Consider the following 24,273-nt stretch of genomic DNA (forward strand, 5'->3'; position numbering starts at 1 on the left):
CCCAATCCTCCCGGCTCCTCCGCGATTGTTTGTTTTTGCTCAGGAACAGCCCTCCCTAGACCCTTTCAGTCGTCCAATACAGCTCATTCCGTGCGCCCCGTCACCTACCTGCCACTGCGACTGTTAATAGACAATCAAATGGCCGTGGTGGACGGTGCGGCGGACGCAGCTTCTGCATTATCCCCCGCCTCGGTCCATCCCAATGTCCCTCAGCCTCCAGTCGAGGCTCGTTCGCTCTCGTCCATCACTACCATAGCCTCCAACCCACCGGCCTATCCTCGCAATCCGACGCAAAAGAAGCTAGATCCTCTCGTGCTCTATATTGTGCGCGTGCCTGGAAGCAAAGGTATCTCCTGTGGAGCTGCCCCGCGCCACTCATTCAAGCCCTACTTCATTTGAGGAAGACGGACAGCTCTGACATGTACAGATGTATTTCTCTCGCCATTGAAGCCTCCGACCAAATCAAGCATCTCCGCAGAAGCCATTAACGCCTCCCTTTACTACCTTCATGTTGCGACGCCAGAGGACGAGATCCTGCTGCAGGAGGTCGAGGAGGAGCGAGAACAACAGGCGAAACTACAAAAGGAACAATGGAGCGATGGAGTACCGCCCGAGTTTGCGCGATTGAACAATGTCCGGCGAAAACCTGTCCCCGGTGGTCCTCTTCCACAGACACCATTGCAGCAGGAGAATGACTCGCCGTACACTGCTACTGTCGACTCTCCGCCTCCGCCTCCCCCATCCCGCCCGACGCTTCGTCAAGGCTTTCCCAGTTTAGAGTCAGCTACCGCTGCCTCGGATACCAGCGACCACCTTGGCGACTCGCGTGGAGATACAGGAGAGACTAGAGCACCCCCGTTACCACCGCGTCGGCCTCTGTCGTTTGTGCCAATAGAGGAAGCTACGCCAGGCCCGATCAACAACAGTGCGGCGAAGAGTCATCGATGGAGCGCCCTGTCGGGGTACCTCAATAGTAAAGGGCTCGATAGCTGGAAGGAAAAGTACGAAGCCTTGTCCGCAGGACGACGTAGCCTGGACACCAGTCGGCCCGAACTACGACCGCATACGTCTGACGGGGCAGGATCGAACCCTCGCAGACCGTCGCCGTCAAGGAGCCCAGGGCAGTCTCCTCACAGAAGGCCGCGCGACCACAGCCAGGCCGCAGACCGACGGGGATTCCATATCACTCTCATCCGCCGCGATCCCACTCACGGCAGTCAATGGAATGTTGCGACCATCTCCACGTCCAAGACAGACAGCACCGCCGTCGACATAGAGGTGTCGACTCCGGGGTACAACCGGTTCCTAGCCCAGGATGAGCCTTTTTCCCTGCAAAGTCTGGGCATAAACCTCCCATCAGACGGACAGTCTCTATCCTCATCCACGTTCAAATTTCCTACACAGTCGCACCCTGAAACACGGTCCCTGGACCCGTCCCTACCACGCAAATTCCGCCGTCAGCTCTGCGTATCGCGGCCACATCATCAGCGGGACGACTCGCGAGGCTCCCTGGATATGCCTCCCAACAGAGCCTCACTGGACACCTTTACTGGTAGCCCGACCCGGCCACATTCGCACGCCCAATCCAAGCTGAAAAGCGGCTACTACACCTTCACCTCCCCCTGGAACGGCATCTGCACCTTCTCCACCAGCGTCAACGGCCGCAGCCTCAAATGCAAGCACATGATCCCCACGCCCTCATACCCAGGCAATGGAACGAACCCCTCCACCCCGGCGGCTCCAGCCGTGACCGTCGCAGAAATCCGCTTCAACACCCCCTTTCAAGCCGGCCACCCGTCCAGCTCCGCCCATGTCTCCCCATTCACCCTCAGCCAGACCTCCTCCGACACCCCAGGCCACTCATCCTCCTCTCCAAGCCAAGCATCCCACCCAAACGGACACGCACACGCACACGCCACCTCAAAACGTAACTCCCTCGCCCACCTCCTCAACCCAACAACCTACACCAGACCCCGCTCCCACTCCGGCACCAGCATCTCCTCCGTCTCAGGCGTACCCGGCCACGCACACCCACACAGACAAAGACACGCACACACCCGCAACCCCTCCTCAAGCAGCACCAGCAGCGGCGGCGGCGGCGGCGGCGCTGACGACCTCGACCGTCTCGACTTCTCGCTCGCGCGCGAACCAGCAGGCGGGGGCCTGCGCGGCAAGAGCGCCAAACTAGGCAAACTGATCGTCGAAGACGAGGGGATCAAGATGTTGGATTTGGTCGTTGCGGCTTGTATGGCTGTTTGGTGGAAGGGGTATTATCATTAACTCTAGCGTTTAGCCTTCCTTGGTTTGCTTTGCGTACTCCGTACGTTTTGGATATATAGTCTATATGTTGCTGCCCTATATTGAGATAGCATAGGATAGGATAGGATAGGATAGGATAGGATGGGAGACGGGATGGGTGGTTATGTAAAGAACGGTACTTGATTTTTACACGATTGGATGATAATGATTGATGGATTTGTTTCGTTTATAGAGTTGAATTGATGGGTTAGTGCATGTATATGTATTTACGTTGAGCTTTGAGCTAGACTCTCGAGTTTGGAGACAATGTCTGGTCATGCATCTGCATTAACATTACCACAGGGGATGGACATAATTTGAGTTCCATCCAGACCAGGACGGCTACATGTTCTGCTAGGTGATGTCCAGCGGTAGTGCCTAAACAAAGAGGTATATATGACGTAATAATATACTAAGTTTACGGACTGCAACAATCGACATGACCGAGACATCCTCCAACGACGGTAAACGTCTATTGGACATCCATCCCCCGCTGCAATGACGATTCCAGATCGTTCGCGTGGCCGCCCGCGGCGTGCACCTCCTGAGGTTTGGGCTCCTCCTGCTTCCAGCCTCCCTGCTGGTGGTCAGGGATGGGAACGTTGGTCTGTTGAGCGATCAGCTGTTGCTGCTGCTGCGCGGCAGCGGCGGCCTGCGCCTGGGACTGCTGCCGGACGAGGGTGCGGAAGCGCACCACTTCGTCGTAGATCATCTTGCGCATCTCCTGCACGTCGTCGACGACCTCGAAGTGGAAGTCGAATGTCGTTGGGCAGGTGGGCTCGTCGGAGGCGTCGTGCCAGATGTGCAGGTATGGGTGCTCCAGCGCTTCTTCAACGGAAATACGCGACGCTGGATCAAAGGCCAGCATGCGGTCGAGCAGATCGAGAGCATCGGGGTTAGCGTTGGGGAACAAGCGCTGAAAAGGGATCTTGGGCATGAACGGCAGGTTGCGGACGTATTCCTGCGCACGAGGAGATCCAATGCGGCTAAGAGTCTCCTCGTTGGGAGTACCCAGATAGTGGAGGATCTGGTTGAGCTGGTCAACGTAGTCCCGGCCTTTGAAGAAAGGACGGCCGCCGAGCAGCTCTGCCAAGATACATCCTACAGACCACACGTCGACTACGATCGTTAGCATACCGGCGATCTAATCGCAAAGGAATTGAACATACTAGCTTTGGTGTAGCTCTGGAAGCTCAGCATAATCTCAGGAGCACGGTACCACCGAGTCGCAACATATTCAGTCATGTAGCCGGCGTTCTCCTCAGGGTCGATCGAAAAACCACGGGCCAGACCGAAATCGCAGATCTTGAGCTCGCAGTCCGCGTTGACCAGCAAGTTACCAGGCTTCAGATCTCGGTGCAAGACATTGGCGGAATGGATATACTTGAGTCCACACAAAATCTGGTAGATGAAAGATTGAAAGTGTGCGTCGGTCAGGGGCTGTCCCGAACGAATGATGGCGGCCAGATCACATTCCATTAATTCTGCATGAAATCAATCAGTGGTTGCTGATGCACCACAGTGAACGTGGCACTCACCCTCGTATAGATAGGTTTCGTTGAAATTGTCTGGTCGTGGAATGTCCATGTCGTATAGACAGGTGATCTGCAGTTCCGATCAGCCCTACCGATCTTACGAGTACAAACAAGCGATTGGCGTACGTTGCGGTGGCCTCGGAAGTGCTGGAGAAGCTTGATCTCTCTCAATGCCCGCTTGGCCAGAATTTTCTTGCTGAAGACATTGGTAACCTTCTTGATGGCGACGCCCTCACCAGTATGAACATTTGTGGCAGCACTACAGTCAAGTGATCGTCGTCAGTACTTGACTCAATCATAAATGATGATCGTTTCACCACCTCTTCTGGCGCCACTTCTTTTTTGCCGTACACCCCTCTCGAACCTGATGCTGAAACAGATAACCGCTTGAGAGCGCAGACAACCTACCAAACGATACCGTATGCACCCTGGCCCAGCTCCTTGGTCACATTGTACCGTTCATCCACGATAAAGTCTTGGTTGAAGACCTTGAAGACCTTCCGACCCTGTAGATCAGACATGGCTCAAATCCGATAGCTTTTTTTTGTTCTGGAGCGACCGGCTTATGGTCGACGAGAAAAGTCGGGGTGGGGAATCGACAGAGGAGTGTCGTGTGTGGCCGGAGTTGAATTCGAATCGCAATGCTTCAGTGCCAACGAGAGTGAAGACGAAGGGGGTATCTTAATGGAGCAAAAGGCACAGCTGAAATTTCTGAATGAATTTAAGGAGGAAAATGATCCGGTGCAACTGAGACAGACTTGGTGGAAAGGGAGCTGTCAGTAGTTCGAGCCCCGCAGTACAGGGTGCAGCCGCAGTAACAGATCGAAACCTCGACGGAGCGACGGAATGAGGACAAAACAATAAATGAAATGTGTTCAAAAGGAGAATGAGGGGTAGACAAGGAGGAAAAGGAAGAGAGCAGGGAGGGGGAAAAGGAGAAATGGAATGTGTTTTGATGTGAAGCTGCGCAGTTGGGGATGTGACGGGGAGTTAATTAAGGAATGATTGGGGCCTGCAGCTGCTGGAGCGCCGGGACGTGCATCAACCTAATCAATAATAATCACAGTGCTCCGCCGCAGTCGTAGAGAAAGGAAGGAGACTCCATCAAGATGATCCTAAATCATGATATAAATATATACAAAGGCAAATGAAAGAAAAACCTGCATTTACGGCGAGTCCATGCTACAAAAAAGACTCGTTGTCAAAGAGGAGAGGTGACATCGAGAACAAAGGATAGATGCCTGAAGGCCGTCCGAGACAGGAGAGGGGCTGTGGTGGGGATTCCCATGGCTCCATAATCCATACTGAATGGCTATTCTGTCTCGAAGCTTAGCCAGGAATCACAGTACTGACAAGCCTGATCATATAGCTTGAAGTCTAGAACAGACGAAAGGCAAACTCAATTCGACAGTTTATTATTCGCTACAGAGCGAGGGAGAAAATAATCAAGAACTCAGCCATTGCTAAGTCCCATCGGAACAATGAACGAGTATGGCTTCGGCTCGCCTTCAATGCTAAATAATCTCTCAGAGTATTCTGTATGGACAAGTCGTCCAAGGAATTTTGTAAAGAACTTGGACAGAAGGCAATATCACCCAGGTGCAGGTTTCCAGACTACTTCCAGTACTTCAGGAGGCTTCTCAGGCCCCACATCATGAATATAGACCTGTCGAACTGACCCTGCCTGCAGAGTTGCGCTCTGCAAACGAAAGGACACCTTGCCTTCATCTTTTTGGCGAAATGGACCCAGACTGAACGCGAAGCCGTCCCCGCCTCTGTATTTACTATCCTCCCAGGTCTTCTCCATCAGATCAACATTATCGGGTGAAGTATATTTGATCATAGAGAACCCGTTCACGAGGAACCAGTTGTCCTTCAAGCGCCATCGATGCAGCTGACAAGCGTCGCCGCAGATGGCCGCAACTTGACCGAGCCCAACCATATCTGCCTGGAACCATGATTTCCAGTGATGGAGCGACAGCGGCAGTGGGCGACCGGACTCGTAGAAGCCAGAAGCATCCCCGCGGAGATCCAGCTGATACAGGTCGCGGTCCCAGGTGAGTTTTGTGTGTGTGTAGGTGTAGATACACCTGGCCACTCTTCGGTCGCCGGTGGTTTTGATGCTGTTGCAATCATCATACACTTTGTTGAGTTGCTCAAGGAGTGGTATTGAGAGGAAGATCCCAGCACCTCCGAAGGCCATATAACTCCAACTGAACATCTGTGCGAGATCCTCCGTCAGAGCCCCGACATACTGTGGTTTCGTCGCGTCGTAGGTTGCGAGTCTGTCCACCAGATTCCGCATAGAAGGAAAGAAGGTGTCATCGTCAATCAAGACAGCCCACCGCGTGGATGCATCGCGGTGCTTGAGCAGAACCTGGAGTAAAGAGAAGTACTGATCCAGTCGGTCATCGTCCGATTGAATTATAGTCAAACGGATATCCAATTCGTTGGCTCGTTGCTGCACCCTTCTTATTTCCGAGAGTATTTCGGAGTCCACCAGAGCATATATGCGAGCGTCCGTTCCTGCCGCCCAGTGTGCGAATGCAGGCAGGGAATCATCCAGTCTTTCCAGTGTAGTCGCGACGCCGAACAGAATGTGGGACGCGTTGGGTGGTGCGACCGGTAACGGAGCTTGAATGGTCACTGCGGGAGAGCATATCTTTGGCGACAACGGTGCTTGTTGCTCGACTGTGTCCAAACGAATCTTCTGATAAGCGGGGAAACGGGTGGGCAAGGTGTCAGAGAATCCCGTAAAGTTCCCTGTTCGCCTCACGGCGATCTCGAGCCGTGCATATTTCGCAGTGGAATTGTACCCGTGAGATCTCAAGAGGTCGAGGTCGACATAGCAAGTTCCTTTGTTTTCTAAATCGTTGTTGCTGGAGGGTAGCGAGGGGACCAGGTCGACATCAGAGGGACTGGCAGGTCTGGAGTAGAACACGAGGGAGGCGGACACCAAGATGAAGGCGGCAGCGAGGGCAAAAAGCTTCAGTGGGGATGCGTGTCGCAATTGACGAAACGAATGAAGTCGCTGCATGATGGCATGACTGTTCGTGTTAGATATCGCCTGCTTGCAGCGAAGTCAGGACTCGCTGGAAAAGGAACGCAAAATACTGACCTGCATCTCCCCTCCTGTAGAAGGGAAATCGGGTGAATTCCCCCTTGCCAACCCCAGAGATGATCTTGGCAAAATACAACCTGGAGTCGTTGATGGCGACCAGTCACTACATATCACCACTTTGATTAAGGGGTGATCGAAATTTCATAGGCCCACCATACTCGCGGGTGGGACCACCAGTTGGTATGTAGCGATTCATGCAGGTGGCTTCCATGTATCTAAAGTAGGGTAGATAGATTATCCATAATACAGGATCAGAGAACCCCCATAATTTCTAGATTAGAACTCTCTTCGTGTCTTCATCGCTAAATACTCCAGGTCTACTTTTCTGTGAGAGAGGCAAATCAATGCCTACATAAGTCATAAACTTCTACGCAAGACCACTGGCCGTAAGAATAGCGGCCCTCGAGATACACCACTCAATAACGCTAGATACCAGTGTCGGATCGCTCTACAGAGCATTCACCAGTCTGCGCTCCTTTCTCAGAGCCCGGAGCTTCTGGCGAGCCTCTTCAAGAGGAACCATGACGCCCTTGTTCTGTGTAGCAGGGTCGTCTCGGTTACGGATGTTGACAGAGCGAGACTCCTTTTCTTGAGCGCCGACGACTACCCAAAGTCAATACCATCCAGGAATAAGATCAGGGTTCGCGATAAGTCTTACCAAAGATGAAGTTGTACTGCGCCAGCTGACCAGTACGGATCTTCTTCTGCATAGTGTTACCACTAATGTCAATGTCCACGTTCAATTTATCCCCACGCAGGATTTGCTGCAGCTCCTCAACATAGTCGTTCACAGCAGGCATGACGGGGACAATCAGGATCTGACGAGGGCTGATCCAGAAAGGCCACTTGCCGCCAAAATGCTCAATCAAGATACCCAAGAAACGCTCAAAGCTACCAATGATAGCTCTGTGGATGACAACGGGGCGAGCCCGACCGGGACCAGGTTCGTTGGACTTGGTCTCGCCTTCCTTCTTCGACTCTTCCATAACAGCCTGGCCCTTCTCGTTGGTCATGTACTCGAGCTTGAAGTTGATTGGCGCCTGGTAGTCCAGCTGGATAGTAGCACATTGGAACTCTCTCTTCAGAGCATCAGCAATGGTAATATCGATCTTAGGACCATAGAATGCACCATCGCCTTCGTCAATCGTCCAGTCTTTACCCTTGAACTTGGTCATCGCAGACTTGAGCTGCTCCTCGGCATAGTTCCAGGTCTCGAGCTCACCGAGATACTTCTCTGGACGAGTGGAAAGCTTCAGCTTGAATGTAAAGCCGAACAATCCGTAGATGGACTGGAGGAAATCAAAGAGACCCTCGATCTCGGAGGAAATCTGCGAGGAGTTAGTTGACAATAAGACATAAAAGATGGCGGTAAGATCCCTCCTCACCTGATCTTCGGTACAGAATATGTGGGTATCGTCTTGCTGGAATTTCCGCACACGGGTCAATCCGCTCAATGCACCGGATGCTTCGTTACGGTGCAGAACACCAAAGTCCGCAATTCTCAGCGGGAGTTCTCTGTAACTCCTCTCGCGGTGGCCGAAGAGCACGAAATGGCCCGGGCAGTTCATGGGCTTAAGAGCCCATTCTCTCTTCTCCACGTCAAGCTTGAACATATCATCCTTGTAATGCGCCCAGTGACCAGATGTCTTCCAGATGCCGACGTCGTACATGTTGGGAGTCTGAACCTCCTGGTAGCCGCGCTTGCGGTACTCGGACCGCAGAAGAGCCTGGAGAGCATTAAAAATCTTGGTTCCGTTGGGGAGGAGGAAAGGGCAGCCTGGAGAAACTTCATCGAAGAAGAAAAGCTCCTGGTCCTTGCCAATTCTCAAATGATTGCGCTTCTCTGCCTCCTCCAAGAACTTCAGATGTTCCTGCATCTGCTTCTTATCGGGGAAAGCAACACCACGGATACGTTGCAGAGAGTCGTTAGTCTGATCACCGAGGAAATATGCGGAAGAGTTCTGGACATAGCAATCAGCGATGGGCTTGGCAAAACGGCTTCCGCAGGATCGTGTTCATACCTGCATAATCTTGAAGGTCTTGATTTTTCCCGTGTTCTGGATGTGAGGACCTCTGCAAAGGTCGACCAGGGTACCGCATCTATAAACCGTACTCTTTTCTCCGGTCACAAGCTTGTCAATGTAGTGCAATTTATATTTGCTGTAGGCGAACATTTTCTTGAGGTTTTCTTTCGTGACCTCCAAACGGTCGAAGCTTTGCTTTTCCTTGAAGATCCGCGACGCTCTGCTATCCAAGGCCGGCCAGTCACTCTCTCGTACAACACGGCTATTCTCTAGAGTCAGACTCTTATTCCATCACAAGGCACACGTAAGGAAACGTAGGAATGGCAAACTGACTTGTCAGGCATGGCCATATCGTAGAAGAAACCTTGAGGAGTGGGAGGTCCATGTGAGAGTAGACATCCATATTCGCACTCGCATGCCTCACCCAGGCAGTGCGCGCTCGAATGCCAGAAAACTTCCCGTCCTTCGGGGCTGTCGAACAGAACATAAGAGACGGTACAGTCGCGCTCCAGAGGGCGATTCAGATCCCAAAGTTCCTTACCATCGATTTTCGCGAGGACGACATTGGCGCTGATCTCCTTGGGGACGTCTCTCAAAAACGATCCGGGTGTGGTCTCCCAGGCTTTGGCGGGGACAGGCGAGGGGCTCTCGTTGCCGAGATCGAGAAGGACATTGATTTCCGGGTGAGGCTTGTTCTTGAGCTCTTCAAGATACTGTTGCCACAATTCTTCAAATAGCTTGTTCCGTTCAATCATGAAATCGGGGAGAGAGTCGGTATTCGAGGCCGCATTAGCTTTCGCAGCCTTTGGCGGGGCAGTGGCATTGGCGTCCTGGGCCTCTGCAGGCCGTAATGGCAATTCTTTCGAGTCTTCAAAAGCCATGGCTGTATCTGCAAGTTCAGACCAGCAGTTCGGGAGACGCGCACAATAAGAGGGGGGAAGACTCAGAACGATGACTCTTCTTCAACGTATGCGAAGAGTCATAATAATTCGAGAAGGTGAGGGGAAGGAAGGCGGTGAAGCACGTGACATTAAACTGCCCTGGCGGCTAGCGACACTTTACCGTTTCGAGGCACCCACCATTTGAAAACTTCTCCGGACTCCGAACTCCAGACAGCTCCATCAATCGCAACACCACAATCAAGATGTCGTTTCGTGGAGGTGGCCGTGGCGGTTTCGCCTCAGGCGCCAACCGTGGTGGAAATTTTGGTGGACGCGGTGGTGAGTTCGAATAGTGCCAAAGATGAAGATTGGTGGTCGCTAACGAAATTTTCGTCGGACAGGTCGCGGAGGATTCCAAGCACAAACTGGACCGCCAGCACAGGTTCTGGGTAATTATACAGTTGCGAGTGCAATTGAGGGAAATGATGGATGACTGATTATTTGTCAGAGATGGGAACTGTTATGCACGCTTGCGAGGGCGAGATGGTTTGCGAATCAGTGAATCCCAAGATTCCTTACTTCAACGCCCCTATCTACCTCGAGAACAAAGTATGATACAGAGGCATCCTACCTCCTGTCGCAAACTTAGTGACTAACACTCTTCATCAGACTCCTATCGGCAAGGTCGACGAAGTTCTCGGTCCCATCAACCAGGTCTACTTCACCATCAAGCCTCAGGAGGGCATTGTCGCGACATCCTTCAAGCCTGGCGACAAGGTCTATATTGGAGGAGACAAGCTTCTTCCACTTGAGAAGTACGTTCTGCATCGCTTTGATTCGCATATTTGCGTGACTAACTATCCAATAATAGGTTCCTTCCCAAGCCTAAGCCGCCGCCGGGTATGCTTTTAGTTTCGTCCAGTTATCGTATACTTATTCTAACTTGTGTCTAGGTTCGAAACCGAAGAGGGCCGTCGGTGGCAGAGGTGGTTTTGCTCGCGGAGGCGCCAGGGGTGGACGTGGTGCACCTCGCGGTGGCCGAGGCGGCGCCCCCCGAGGACGTGGAGGACCTAGGGGAGGTGGTTTTGGTGGTGGTGGTTTTGGTGGAGGTGGTTTCGGTGGAGGCGGCTTCCGTGGTGGGAGCAGAGGTGGTGGTAGAGGAGGACCTCGTGGTGGAAGTGGAGGTTTCCGACGATAGACAGTTTGTCTTGACTAGTACTGTCTTATTATGGCGTTATGGGAAAACGGGAGCTCTTTCAGGAACCTTTCTTTTCGAGATATTTTATTATGCATATGAAAGTTTGCTGCTTCAATTTCTGCGATGTTGTAAAGTACACAGCCCGGGTCCAACTGTCGTCCGCTTGCAACAATACTACGTCCATTACCTTTAAATAGAGGTTAACCAGCCTGTAGCATCATCGAATGTTAAAAAGCTGGAAATTTTCCCTGGCATAATGTGGCTTGATCGTGTGGCGCAGCTTTGCACCGCCTTTCCAATGACGTCTGGGCCGCCCTAGAACTGGAGAATCTGTGCGTTTGTCAACACTGGAATCCTCGACCTGTTTCAACCTGCTACTTTCCTACAAGAGCCTTCAGATCGCTCTGAAACCTGCATTTTACTAAAAGTTTCCGTCGTATATCGTCTATTCTTGTTGATACGGATTGAGCATGTCTCGTCGAACAGCAGCCATGTCGTCAAGTCAGTCTTCAAATAGCGGTGTCGCAGCTTCAGGCGACGGTGGTGAGTTCGAATCACCAACAGTGCAATTGTACCGCAACATGCTCACCCATTGATTGCAGGTCAGGAAAAGCAGAAGATGCTCCTCTCGTCGGAGACGGGTCACTTTAGCTTGGTCAGGTTAGCATCTGAGTGCCTGGTGGGAATCAAGATACGTTGCTCATTCAAATTTCGTGCAGGGCGTTGCATCTTGCTGATTTGGTGACCGAGCTGAATGGTAAGATCTATTAAAAAAACATCATTCGTTTTTTATACTGACCATACTTGATAGGATTCTGTGGAGGCAAGACCGCAAATCTCATTGAAATCGAAATTGTGAACCGACACTGACTAGATTCTGAATAGTCATGTCCGTATTCTCGTCGATGCGGTACTGTCTAGGAGACCCACATGATTATGGTGCTATTTGGGCCGCTCTTGGTTTCATGCCCTTTGGTTTATTCTTTGATTTTATGGATGGCAAAATCGCGAGATGGAGGAAGAAATCGTCCCTCATGGGACAGGAGCTTGATTCTCTGGCGGACTTGGTATGGCATCTTCGCACTCCCCAAGGGCAGCGGGACGCAGCTAACCCCTATCTTTGCACACTAGATCTCCTTCGGCCTTGCACCAGCCGCATGCGCATTCGCTCTTGGAGCCCGCACCTTCGTCGACCATCTTCTGTTGGCGTTCTTCGTCCTTTGTGGCTTAACACGGTTGGCCCGATTCAACGTTACCGTCGCCGTGCTTCCCAAGGATAAGACCGGCAAGTCCAAGTACTTTGAAGGCACACCGATCCCGACAACATTGGGCATCGCTTCGCTCATGGCCTACTGGGTATCTCAGGGCTGGATTCTCGAGGATCTTCCTCTTGGAATCGCCGCTCAAGGCACGCCATTTGAGTTTCACCCCGTCATTCTGTTGTTTGTTTTGCACGGCTGCACGATGGTCAGCAAGTCGATAAAGATTCCCAAGCCCTAGAAAGCGTTGATAATCTGTACAGGCGAGTCCAGGCTTGACTGCTCAAGATTTAGTTATCGTGATAGAAAGACCTTTCTACGAACATATATATCGGAGAGGATGTGAAACATCGTTGAATACAATTTTGAAAAGTTGGCGTTTGATTGTGCATATGATTTGTATACCTCTGCTGCCTCCCTCTGTACCGGTTAAGCTGTTGTCGAGCTTCGCCGAACATCTGGTAGAAATACCGGCTCCAGTGCAACAATATGAACCTTTACTGAGCAATTCCTTACCTTTGTCAAATACATCAATTCATATTGAACATCTGTCAAAATACTTTTATACGATTATGGGAGGTTATAGGAGATGCCATATCCAAGCATTTCTTGACAAATTGAGATGGATGACAGTGAGGCCATAGTCTTGGTACAGATAGCGATATATATACAGCCGGCTGCGCTACGGCTGCAACATCCCGCAGCATGATGATATGTGCGGTTTATCCATGGCATGCAACGGAAATCCTTCAAGTCTAATACTCGCTACATCAGACTAATCATCCACATGTTAACATGGGTAGAGAGCCTGGCTAGCCCTTGAGCCTTAAGTCATCGATCGACGATGGGATGCAATACTGATGATAATCCCATCAATTGTCTCAAAGCTCCAGTCAAGCTTTCAAGTTAAAGATAAGGTTGACGACTGAGTACGCTGGCAAACATAACCCAGAGGCCGATATTGGCGCAAGGCCGCCAAGTCCAGGTCTGTGATGCCAGCCGGATTTCTAGTTGTCAAGCAGTGCAATGAAGCAACAGCAGCTTACTTTTTCCCAATCCTAGCTTCAGCGTAACTCCAGAAGTTCTAGACAGTCACTGTGGACTCGATAAGTCGATAGATCAAGAGTTAAGACAAAATTGGACTGGATGGAAGCCTGACTGTTGTGCTGTGGGTCAATTGATGGGTTCTAGACCTGTCTGAAGGCTTTATAATTCTGTCGGTAGTCCGGGACATATCTACATGTCCTTACAGCTTCCGGTCGTTCCGTCTAGGTATTCCATCATACAGTAGTTTTCATGAGTTGAGGTGAACGTGAAATACTGGTGTATCACTTTGTTGTATTGAAGCTTGTCCTTGGCTCGGGGTGATGGTGTTGTTAGGATAGTGGTTGGTCATAAAAAGAACACCACACGACCAGGGTCTAGTCTATCTAGATCTGGTTCTCGGAAAGTGAGCATGATCTATTTATACTCTGTATTAGTGCAAGTTGGTACCGTAGTCCTGGGGAAGCATTCGTACTCTCAAGGTCTGTTGATTCGAGGCTCTGACAGCCACAGATGAATCCGTAGCTGTCTCTTGGCCATGGGCCCAGCCTATTCGCAAGTATCGAACTCCTCTAGTCGTGTCAAGTTCGTCTGGCAGCTCTGATTGAATGAGAGAAATTTGCGATTGAAAAAATCTGAGCCTGTCTCCTTGAGCAAAGGACTAATGTCTCAATGTCTCCAGCAACATTCCTCTCATTTTTGGAATGGCTGGTTCTTCCATAATGTACATACAAAGGAGGTAATTCTCGGCGTATATGCCATGTCATTTCATTGCAAAGCAAGTCATTATCATTTAGCGGATTTCCGGGATTCACGAGAGGACAATGGGTTTCGAGAACTCGCAAATGGAGCGGTGCAAACGTGACTACATTTCTCACTGTCATATCTTGGACAAACATGATCTGAGCGGTTTACTCAGTATTGGGTACAAAGAGTCAGGAGTCAGGGACAGTCTCCTGCTCTCATCACAATAACATCGAGTTCGAACTGGTGACATACAAGGGGCTACCTTTCTCAGCCTACCTCGTTCTCCCATTCAGCAGAATTGTATGGAAAATTTCTTTGGTTGAGCTCCATCGAGATACGCGTCTGCGCAGACAACGTAAGTGGCGAAGCCATGAACTATTATCTTCGATTTACGGAGTAAATCACGCCTGTTGGACAACGAACCGATTTCATTATAATCGCTCACATGGGAATCAATCTCTGCCATTGGCGGACCTTCCAAGCCTTGTCGATCAGAGGATGAGCCATCGAGGTATAATCTCGCTGTGTTTTCGTCGTGTGTTACTTCAGCACCCAAACGAGGTGAACCTTACAGTTTCTTTACGGGTTCCAGAGATCCGCGTTAACCTGCAGAAGCCATGAAGGGGTTCAGACCCACACAGTCCGGGAGTGGCCGCTTGGAGCCTTGGAACTCATGAAAGCGTGGTGAGTTTGGGAGGAGAGTTTTGCACGAGTTCGAAAGTAAGAGAGGAACCTTCGCTTTGTTGGAAACCATACTGGTTGTGATCATTATGGCGTACTGTTGATTTCCTTGAAGAGATTTGACACATGTTGATCCGCGTTATCGGAGGGTACGGAATAAGGACTCGCATCACGGGTCTCTGTGTGTGTGATTCATTGGGGCGCTTGGCCGAAACAGGGATCGACGACGCCGCGTCCTTGTCATTGCAATGTGGCTGACAATGGCTTGTCGGGAATAGAGAGTTAGATACGGAGCATCTACCTCTTAACTACGGCAATAAATAACAAGAGAGAGGCCACGCGGAAAGTAGGCAGATAGATAGTTTGTTGCTAGGTGCTCGGATGAACTCGATTCCAACTTGGGAAAAGAGTGGAACGATGCTACAAGGGCAGCAGGACGCTCTGTAGGTCAGGCAGTGAATCACAAGTTATTCGTTTGCTTTGTTTCATGAGGATAGTTCAACCATGCGACAATGAAAGCCTACCTGGGCTTTGAGGCCAAGAGAAGAACGGTACATAACTTGTGAATACTAGCAGATCACTGGTCCTTCAACTCTGGTTATTCCACAAGATGGGCTTGCATGGACTTTGCCAGGGTACTTTGTACCTGAAGATCTCTTGTATCCTCTCCTCAACTGCACCTATTCGCTCTCGGTCCTGGAGCGTGATTCCTTTATGATAAGGAAGACTTGGTACTATCTAGGTACCTATCTTGGTGCGGCATGGTGAATGTACCTTCACCATGCCTGTGTACCTTACAGTCGCAGGTACCTTACTTAGCACTTCAGGCAATTCATAACTTTAAGTACTCCGTACCTTACGTACCTACCTTACTCCGTACAGCATCAGCCCAACTTTCAATAGATAAAACAGAAAGCAGAGCCACCACAATTCAGCAAGCTAATGCACGCCTTTACCATGTCAGGCTTAGTCTGTACCACACTGGCTCCCTTTTTCCAGCCGGATAGCCAAAGATGGAAACGACCTACTGTGCCCCCTGGTCATAGGCACGGCAAATGCGCTTATATAAACATAGATAATTCATTTCATTTGACAGAATTATGGGTGGAGCTCTTTACGCGGGATGTAAAATTACCGTCAGAGGCGAACCAGGGTCAGGGCCCGTTTGGACACTGTTCCTCCTTAGACACAGAAAATGGCGTACCGCGTATGCTCCTCTCCAATCCCTACCTAGGTACGGAGTACTTTACACCTTTATGTGTGGGAGGGGTCGCATTGTTTACCTTACCCTGTACGGAGTACTCTGTACTTAGGCTAGTCCCTCCTAATAATAATAATCTGAACCTGAAGATTATCGCTTAAGCCAATAATCCCTCCACTGCCTCCATTCAATAATCTGTCCCTCTCACAATAGCAGCCACTGTCAGTCACTCGTTCAGTGTGTCTTCCGTCTTTCTCCAGACCCTTCTCCTACTGCTTGTCCGCTTCCTCCGTTGTCACCCCTTCCATAATAATCCTTTTCCCTCAACTAAATTTCCACTCGTTTCTATCGTATGTTGGAAGGGTTCGACTTCATTAACCACCCTTTTTGTATTCTCTGTCGACGTCCTTGTTAATTTTTCTTCTTCGACACTTCGCTTTCTCTGTTCTACGTCAGACCCAATTTTCTCTTATTGACGTGAGGTGGTTGCCTGACTGGTCACACCGTGGTGCGAGCGATTAGCCCCGTTCAGATTGCTCATTTCAGCTTCCCGACAAAAGGGGTTTGTGAAACAACCGGTCCTCAACTTCTTCCCCGCTAAGGGATTATCTTCTCCAGAAGGATCAACTCCGGCTTTTCATCGATACCACCCTCTTCACTTCAACTTTGCCTCAACTAAACCACTTTGGTCGCTCCTCTCTGGCATCGCACGCCCGTCCACTCGCCATATCAATCGTCTAAGCTGGGTCCGACCGTCGAGGAATCGCGACGACTGTTTCTCGTTACCATTCCTACCGCTCGCTACTCAGGAAGGATAAACGGGGAATAGATTGAAGACAACATCACAAATAATATCCAAGGGTTACGCTGGTCGTCCCTTGTCTCTCGTTTCTCACCAAACCTCGTCAACCGCTTAACGCCTCAACTCTCGCTTTTTGATATTACAGTCACATATACCAAACACAGGATGAAGCCATTCACAATCCGATCCGCTTTTACAGCGTCAGCGCTGCTCCTCACTACCAACCTTCCAGCAGCCTACGCCGCCGACATGGTAGGCGTTGGTTGTTTCAGTGACTCCACGCCCTTGGTAGACCAAGGCCCCTATATGTATCAGAGTAACGGCTACTGTCAGCAACTCTGCTTGAAGAGCAGCAACAACCTTGTCTTTGCCCTGACGAAGGGATCGAACTGTCTCTGTGGAAATGTTCTGCCCGCGAAGTCGGCTAAGACGGACGATTCCGATTGTAACGTCAAATGCGCTGGTTGGCCTGATGTCATGTGTATGCTCTTCTCTGTAACTTCTGCTGGCTCCGTTGCCGTGCTGACTTGATGATTTAACAGGTGGTGGTCAATCTACATTCTCCGTCTACCTGACTGGTCAAAGTTCCAAGGTTCCGTACTACTCGGACTCGGATGATTCGTCTGCCAGCACCAACTCAAGCTCGACATCGACAACCAACGGCGGTTCGACTGTGACTACTGGCAGTCACGGTCAAGTCGTCACGCAAGGGGAGCAGACAGTAGTCGTCACAGCAGGAGCCAATGAGGCGGGCGCGACAAACGGACTCAACCAGCAAAAGAGCTCGAATGGCCCGAACACTGCTGCCATTGCTGCTGGTGTTGTTGTCGGTGTAGTGGGATTCTGTTCCCTTGTTGGAGCTGGATTCTTCCTCTGGCGCTTCAGGAAGCGCACAAACGTGCAGCCGCAGTACTCGAATAACGCTGCCGCTGAGCACTTTGGGAAGCCTGTGTCGCAAGATTCCATGTCCGATTCGCGGTTCGATGGCGACTTCATGGCAAAAAGGCGCCAAAGCAATGGTAGCATTGACGATGACCAAGACTTTTCCCGTCGTATTTTACAGGTGAGGGTCTTCAGACCTGCGCTGGGAATATTTAACTCGGGATACTGACTCGAAATTCTAGGTAACAAACCCTGACCGACGTTAATTCGAAATATGTCGAAGCAATCCCTGGTCGCATTGCATCAAGCGCAGCGTCCAAGTCCACCAAGGCTATCTGAGTCATCGCATTTGCTATGAATTCAACATACTATTACGAATTCCTCAACTTTGTTCCTAGCCGATCACCAGAACAGACTCAGCACTTTACGAACCTGTTGTCCTCCGCGCGTTAAAGAGGCTTATTCTTGAAATCAATCACTCTCCAAACTGTTCGCTATCGGCAATTCTCGGAAATCCTCAAACCACGACGTTCTCTTTGTATGAAAGATGCGAATCAGGGAGCGTCCCGAGTAGGTCGCACCGTTTGGACAGGATATTCGGACGATATCACATCATCCCAAATCAATCATATATACCTTGGATGTTACTTCCGGCAGGATCATTGGTAGGGTCATGGGCCCGATATTGTAGTTGGACGTATGTCAAGGAACTTGTATTATTCAAAAGGCGTTCCACAGTTGGCGTGTCGATTCATATTTTTCTTCTGTAATCAGTTCATTTTCTTTGGTTTCCCCTCTCCTTGAGCTGGACTATCACTTTCATTTTGATTTCTTTCTGTGATGCCGCATTTTGCTTTTCCCAGTCATCACTCAACTTCCTCGTCGTTTCCACCCCTAGGGTGGAATTAAGACTGGCTGAAGCGAGAGTCATGGACAGGTCTTGCAGTTAATGTTTGAGATGAATATGGATACCACCTCTAAACACTCATCTGAAGTGAATAATATATGTTTACCTTATACCACAGTAGCATTTCAACGCAGTGACTGACTGCACATTCAACGACTTGCTGTCAGGAATCCATTCATATCGGATACACGTCGCAGCTGCATGTTTCCTATCAAACACAGTTGAGTTCATGGGATATCTCAATAGTGTATTCTTGCCGATTTCTTCGATCTTTAGAAAATTATACTCTACGCGTCAATTGATGAGTACATCCCTTGAGTCCAACGAGTTTTCAGAATTCTCAGAAGGCAACCCAGCTCTTGGTCGAAGTATTAACATCGACATGGTGAACCTCCCTCATCCCATAGATCCTCTCAGACGTGCTTCTTTTCGTTTATTCCAAGCGATTGCTTGCTGCTGCGCGAGTCCACACTCTGTCGGCATATGAGGCAACTAATATACGTCCCATGCCCTGTGGTAGGTTGTCAAGATTCTAAAGAGATCAGCGGATTTGGCCCGGCGCGTCATATCCGGGGGTAGAGCAGGGACAAAAGCGTTGCGTAATTGGCATCCTGTTCTCAGGAACGACGGCTATGATTTGCTATTTGTTGCGATCTTGCCGTGCGTCCGGGGGCTTGGGATGCACGAGGTATACCAGAAAAATACGCCATTGATATAGACTGACGTCGATACTTCTGTCGATGGGAAATATCCATGGGATAGGGTCCGATCATCGGTTGGCTCGCGCTGGAGAGTAATCTTCCAGAACCTGATGGTATCTGGTTTTTGTATTGCGGCTGTCCTCTGACAGTGCATGCACATGAGTGCTGCTTCTCTCTACATTGGGTAGCGCACAATATATATATTTTGGTGGGGTTGACCCACGCCATCTCACCATCAGCGCCTTGGTGAAGTCCTTGGCGGATATGCCATCTGTCAAGCATTCCCAATTGAGGAGCGAATGGCAGTAAGCCATGAGCAAAGACCTCTTCCGATTCCTCATATCTCGATCGAATCTTGAGGAAGCACTCTCTCGTGCCTCCTCTGCCGCGGAAAACAAAGACCCTTGTTCAGCCGCAAGGCAAGGGCTCCCTTGGTCATTTCTAAGCAATGAGGCCTATGGCAAAGCATCCGATTGTTTCTCACATAGGTCGGTCGCCTTTACAGGCTCCATATCATGCAGACTGACACCCATCTGGACCGGGGCCCTGCGCAGTACCTTATCCGGGTGTTATTCTCATCTTGGGAGGTTCTTTTCAGCACCAAAGATGAGACATCACCTTCCAAAGCAGACTAGTATGCATAGCTTCGGATTGACTCCTTAAAGCAATAGGGCCAACTTAGACAACTGAACAGATAAATGTCGTGAAACTCGGTCATCGGAATCGGCGCACCTAGATACCTCTTCCTCGGCATACCCGAAATCCACTATAAGCTTGCTTGTCCCTCGCTCGAAGTTGTACTCGCCTGCAGCGGCTTCCACTGTTCACTGGTATGGAATTGACTCATTTCGCTGGGATGAGCCCTCAGGGGCTGTCTTTCCGCGACGTTATGGTCTTATATTGGGTTGCATTATGCATTTTTCGTTAGCAGAAGAGTTCCATGGTACGAGATCTTATTGTGCAGGATTTTGATAGACAGTTTCGTGCGCTGAGAGGCTCGATTGTCCCCTCGTCGCAGCTGAGGAAATCATCAGTGACCGACGGAGGAGGACAAACCGGGGTCACATACGGGACAGGCCATGTTGATTCGAGTCGTAGCTAATGTCACTGTATGAAAAAGCTTAGGCCGACGTTTATTGAGCGTTCACCAGTCAACAAGTATACTCCGTTCTCCTAACTTTGTTCCATACCTGACTCGCACACCAAGAGAAGACTGTCGGCTCTACATAAGGCTTGACCTCGGCTAAACTGGGGGGGTGGGAAGCCAAGGGCGGGAACCCCCGCCATCACCAAATGCGGCACTCTCTCCGACTGGTCGCTACGGATCAAACGGCACAGTGTCTCGATTCTTTGATTCATTCTTTTGATTGATGTGGAGACTGAGAAAGTCCGAGTTCGTTTGGACTGTAGATTTGGAGTCACTATGGATCGTATCAGGCAGATTCATGAAGAAAATGGGTTTCGCATGCGGAATAAGCCCGAGAAGAGGGACTGCTCTCCACTAAGAGCAGTATCCAGACAGAAAGAGTGCAAGAGAAAAAGGTGCATCTCTCACTGACAGCAGACATATCCCAGCTATCATATTTTCAATGCTCAATTCACTATCGAAGAGGAGATTGTTGTCCAGCAGCAAGTGGGGAGAACCAGTCCTCGAGTACTCCGTAGATCTACACCTGCCTCAAACGGCGCCAGTAGATAACGCTCACTTCTTTCTCTTTTTACCTAGTAGGCATTTCCCTTTCACTTCCTTCCTTCTAGACACTTCGTTACGCTCAAGAGGACGCCTCTTGGCATAGCTATCCTCTTGAATTTCTCCATTACTTTCTGAAGAACATGGAGAAGAACAGCTGCTCTCTCATATATCCACCAGTCTTATTAACTGACATCGCTACAGTTGCAGGATTTGCACAATATCTTCATTGACTGCTCTACAATTCTCTCATCCTTTCTTCTCGGCTTTGCTCTCTTCTCTTCGGACGAACTACCTGTTGGATCTCCCGGATACCACAAATCTCAACACTGATGCTAGACGGGGTTGCATCTTGCGTCATCCATCATATACTCTCCGTCCGTTTTCAGAGGAACAACCAACCACAAGAATTTTTTTTTTTTATCGCGACGCACAAATTTCCCATCCATAAGAAATGACTACTGCGGACTTGGAGGAAGGTGTTCACGAAATCACGTCGGCTGAAACCGCATATACAGATGCTCCAACAGTCAAAAGGCCCGGAGACGAAGACGTATGTGCCGAAAAAGATGCCCATTCTTCGTTCGGGGGATCGCCCGCGCAGTCGGCCATGGATGTGAAGGGCACAGCGATTGATGTGCCATATGCAGAACATGAAAGCTTGCCGATAGCGGTGCCGAGGCTGAGGCGCAGAGGGCTTTTCGGACAACTTACCCTGCTGGCAGAGGTAGAGAATCCGAAGACGTATCTCCGAAAAACGAAGTGGTTCATCACATTCATTGTCGCGCTGGCAGGATCTACGGCTCCCATGGGTAGCTCGATACTATTCCGTAAGTGGCTCCCAGTTCAACTGCCATTAGAATTGAACCCCGTTGTGGCCGATCCATTTCCCTTGTTGATGCGCTCCCCTTTTCGGTGAACAACTCTCGCCGGTGGCCTCGCTACCCTCACGCTTCGAGAATTCCTCGCTGACCGAAACGGTCTATATATCGTCCATTAGCGCGTGCTAACAGGTTCTCACAATAGCCTCCCTCTCTCAAATTTCCAAGGAAATGGACGCACCAACCACTGTCGTCAACCTGAATATCTCGCTGTACATGCTGAGTATGTCTATCTTTCCACTTTGGTGGTCGTCTTTCAGCGAGAGGCTCGGCCGACGAACGATATACCTCGTATCCTTCAGTCTCTTTGTGTTGTTCAACGTTCTGAGTGCCGTATCCCATTCCATATCGATGCTAATCGTCATGCGCATGTTAAGCGGTGGAGCATCGGCATCAGTCCAAGCAGTTGGCGCAGGGACGATAGCAGATCTGTGGGATCCGCATGAAAGGGGACGCGCAATGAGCATTTTCTACCTGGGCCCGCTGTGCGGTCCTTTGCTCGCTCCCATCGTGGGGGGTGCTTTGGCAGAGCGTTGGCGATGGAGGAGTACCATGTGGCTCTTGGCCGTTTATGGTGGAATCATCGTGATATTCATCTTTTTTGCACTTCCTGAGACATTGGCCAATCGAAAGCCACTTGATGGGGAGGAAGAAGCAACCGTTGAACGACAACTCAGCCGGATATCTTCCCGCCAGGTCGTCCACCTCACTGCCAGATGGTTGAAGGTCCTCAAGATGGTTTTCCTTGACCCTCTTAAGGTCGTTCTTTACTTGCGCTATCCGGCAGTGCTTTTGACTGTATACTACGCGAGTATCACCTTCGGCTCCCTGTACGTGTTAAATGTTAGCGTTGAACATACGTTTGGAACCAACCCCTACAACTTTAGCACCATTATTGTTGGATGCCTCTATATCCCGAACTCGCTGGGTTACATAGCTGCTAGTATTTTCGGCGGCCGATGGATGGACAACATCATGCAGCGTGAGGCCAAGAAGGCCGGCAGATATGACGAGCACGGCAAGTTGATCTATCGCCCGGAGGATCGCATGCGTGAGAATGCTTGGCTGGGCGCATTTCTGTATCCTGCAGCATTGATCTGGTACGGCTGGACTGCTGACAAGGGGGTCTTCTGGTTTGCGCCGGTTAGTTGGTCTAGCGGTTTGTTTTACTGGGAGAGTGAAAGCTAACCTTGTCTCCCAGATGGCTGCCAACTTTTTTTTTGGTGTTGGATCAATGCTCATATTCAGCATGTCAACGACGATGTTGACCGAATTCATGCCTAACAAGTCATCGACTGGTGTCGCATTGAACAACTTTATGAGAAATATATTCTCATGCATCGGATCGCTAGTGACAGCCCCCATTATTGATGCCATCGGGAACGGGTGGCTCTTTACGATCCTTGGGTTGGTCGCTTTCGCCAGCAGCTCGGTGATTCTCGCTATGAAAGTATTTGGACCTCGTTGGAGAAAGTCGATGGATGCTGTGAGTCACTAGTCTGGTCTTCTTTGGGGCCGGAATGCAGAAAGATACCCCAATAACGTTATTTTTATGAGTCATGTTAGCATAGCGTAAAGCAATCATAGAATCATCTGCTCTTTAGGTACCTGGTGTAGCTGATCTGTAAGCGCGCAATTCGCTTTCTGATGCAGAAATAGTAGGTCCAGACCAGGGTATTGACAGTAGGAAGTGACAGATTCTCTGTATTACTATATTCTATCCTTCGCTCTATTGATGTTGAAGCATGATGGCGATACTGAGCGTAGGGAAAACGCCGCCATAACGAGTGGAGGCTATTTGAGATTGGCCTGGTTGACTTGGTGGCGACTGTTTGGATGGGCAAAAGCTTCACCACATAATCTCTTCATTTACTGGTAAATGCAGTGCACTACGCACTGAGGTAGAGAAGGGCCATGACATATCATCGCGCGGCATCCACAGCGCAATCTGTCATACGATTGCCATATGTAGTAGACTCGTCAAGAAACATGTTTGTAGCCTTTTGAACCTCTTTGCGTGTTGTGAATCAATTGCCGAAGGAGCCGAGAATACACTTGAGGTAAGCAGTAGTCGGTCATGGATCAGAGATCATCTGCAATTATGCAGGTAACCACCACAGGAAGCTCTCTCAGTAACCTACTAAGGGTAGTACTACATGTCCAGTTGCATCTGGCTCTATGATTCGTCGCCCTGCTTATGGCTATGGACACCAAGCAACCAACTCTCAACGTCTATCTATCTATCCATCCACCTTCTTGGGTTGAAATTTGTTTTCTGGTAGCATTGAATGGGCTGAGCTGCTCTTTTCGGCCTGCTTCTCGGCGTGGCATACTCCGTAGTCAGGATAGCTCCATACATTATTTTCGCTCTGCAGTTTCTGCTCTCCTTTGCTATCATCAATATCGATTAAGAGAGGAGTG

At 50.1% G+C, this 24,273-nt stretch overlaps 8 protein-coding genes across 8 annotated transcripts; 5 read left to right on the forward strand and 3 right to left on the reverse strand.

Annotated features, from left to right (window-relative positions):
• Window positions 1-138: 138 nt before the first annotated feature.
• Window positions 139-2,280, forward strand: Aud_007000 (uncharacterized protein; the record flags this gene model as incomplete). Its single annotated transcript, XM_043291896.1, has 2 exons — window positions 139-346; window positions 428-2,280. The coding sequence occupies 2 exons, from the start codon at window positions 139-141 to the stop codon at window positions 2,278-2,280; spliced, it is 2,061 nt and encodes a 686-aa protein (XP_043147831.1).
• A 490-nt stretch (window positions 2,281-2,770) lies between these two features.
• Window positions 2,771-4,354, reverse strand: mpkA (mitogen-activated serine/threonine-protein kinase SLT2; the record flags this gene model as incomplete). Its single annotated transcript, XM_043291897.1, has 5 exons — window positions 2,771-3,417; window positions 3,468-3,782; window positions 3,837-3,903; window positions 3,960-4,092; window positions 4,242-4,354. 5 exons carry the CDS (start codon window positions 4,352-4,354, stop codon window positions 2,771-2,773), a joined length of 1,275 nt encoding a protein of 424 aa, XP_043147832.1.
• Window positions 4,355-5,424: 1,070 nt separating this feature from the next.
• On the reverse strand, window positions 5,425-6,870 carry Aud_007002 (glycosyltransferase family 31 protein; the record flags this gene model as incomplete). Its single annotated transcript, XM_043291898.1, has 1 exon — window positions 5,425-6,870. One exon carries the CDS (start codon window positions 6,868-6,870, stop codon window positions 5,425-5,427), a length of 1,446 nt encoding a protein of 481 aa, XP_043147833.1.
• Window positions 6,871-7,402: 532 nt separating this feature from the next.
• On the reverse strand, window positions 7,403-9,859 carry Aud_007003 (threonine--tRNA ligase THS1; the record flags this gene model as incomplete). The annotated part of the gene is made up of 5 exons (XM_043291899.1): window positions 7,403-7,557; window positions 7,613-8,282; window positions 8,340-8,915; window positions 8,976-9,240; window positions 9,312-9,859. The coding sequence occupies 5 exons, from the start codon at window positions 9,857-9,859 to the stop codon at window positions 7,403-7,405; spliced, it is 2,214 nt and encodes a 737-aa protein (XP_043147834.1).
• A 263-nt stretch (window positions 9,860-10,122) lies between these two features.
• Window positions 10,123-11,057, forward strand: Aud_007004 (H/ACA ribonucleoprotein complex subunit GAR1/NAF1; the record flags this gene model as incomplete). The annotated part of the gene is made up of 6 exons (XM_043291900.1): window positions 10,123-10,198; window positions 10,261-10,308; window positions 10,368-10,468; window positions 10,529-10,674; window positions 10,731-10,759; window positions 10,813-11,057. The coding sequence occupies 6 exons, from the start codon at window positions 10,123-10,125 to the stop codon at window positions 11,055-11,057; spliced, it is 645 nt and encodes a 214-aa protein (XP_043147835.1).
• A 491-nt stretch (window positions 11,058-11,548) lies between these two features.
• Window positions 11,549-12,557, forward strand: Aud_007005 (CDP-diacylglycerol-serine O-phosphatidyltransferase; the record flags this gene model as incomplete). Its single annotated transcript, XM_043291901.1, has 5 exons — window positions 11,549-11,600; window positions 11,660-11,717; window positions 11,777-11,814; window positions 11,943-12,124; window positions 12,189-12,557. The coding sequence occupies 5 exons, from the start codon at window positions 11,549-11,551 to the stop codon at window positions 12,555-12,557; spliced, it is 699 nt and encodes a 232-aa protein (XP_043147836.1).
• A 4,399-nt stretch (window positions 12,558-16,956) lies between these two features.
• Window positions 16,957-17,939, forward strand: Aud_007006 (WSC domain-containing protein; the record flags this gene model as incomplete). Its single annotated transcript, XM_043291902.1, has 3 exons — window positions 16,957-17,272; window positions 17,334-17,854; window positions 17,916-17,939. The coding sequence occupies 3 exons, from the start codon at window positions 16,957-16,959 to the stop codon at window positions 17,937-17,939; spliced, it is 861 nt and encodes a 286-aa protein (XP_043147837.1).
• Window positions 17,940-21,425: 3,486 nt separating this feature from the next.
• On the forward strand, window positions 21,426-23,136 carry Aud_007007 (uncharacterized protein; the record flags this gene model as incomplete). The annotated part of the gene is made up of 3 exons (XM_043291903.1): window positions 21,426-21,801; window positions 21,998-22,995; window positions 23,101-23,136. 3 exons carry the CDS (start codon window positions 21,426-21,428, stop codon window positions 23,134-23,136), a joined length of 1,410 nt encoding a protein of 469 aa, XP_043147838.1.
• Window positions 23,137-24,273: the final 1,137 nt, after the last annotated feature.

Source organism: Aspergillus udagawae (assembly GCF_001078395.1).
Source record: "Aspergillus udagawae IFM 46973 DNA, scaffold_5, whole genome shotgun sequence".
In the NCBI taxonomy this organism is placed as follows: Eukaryota; Fungi; Ascomycota; class Eurotiomycetes; order Eurotiales; family Aspergillaceae; genus Aspergillus; species Aspergillus udagawae.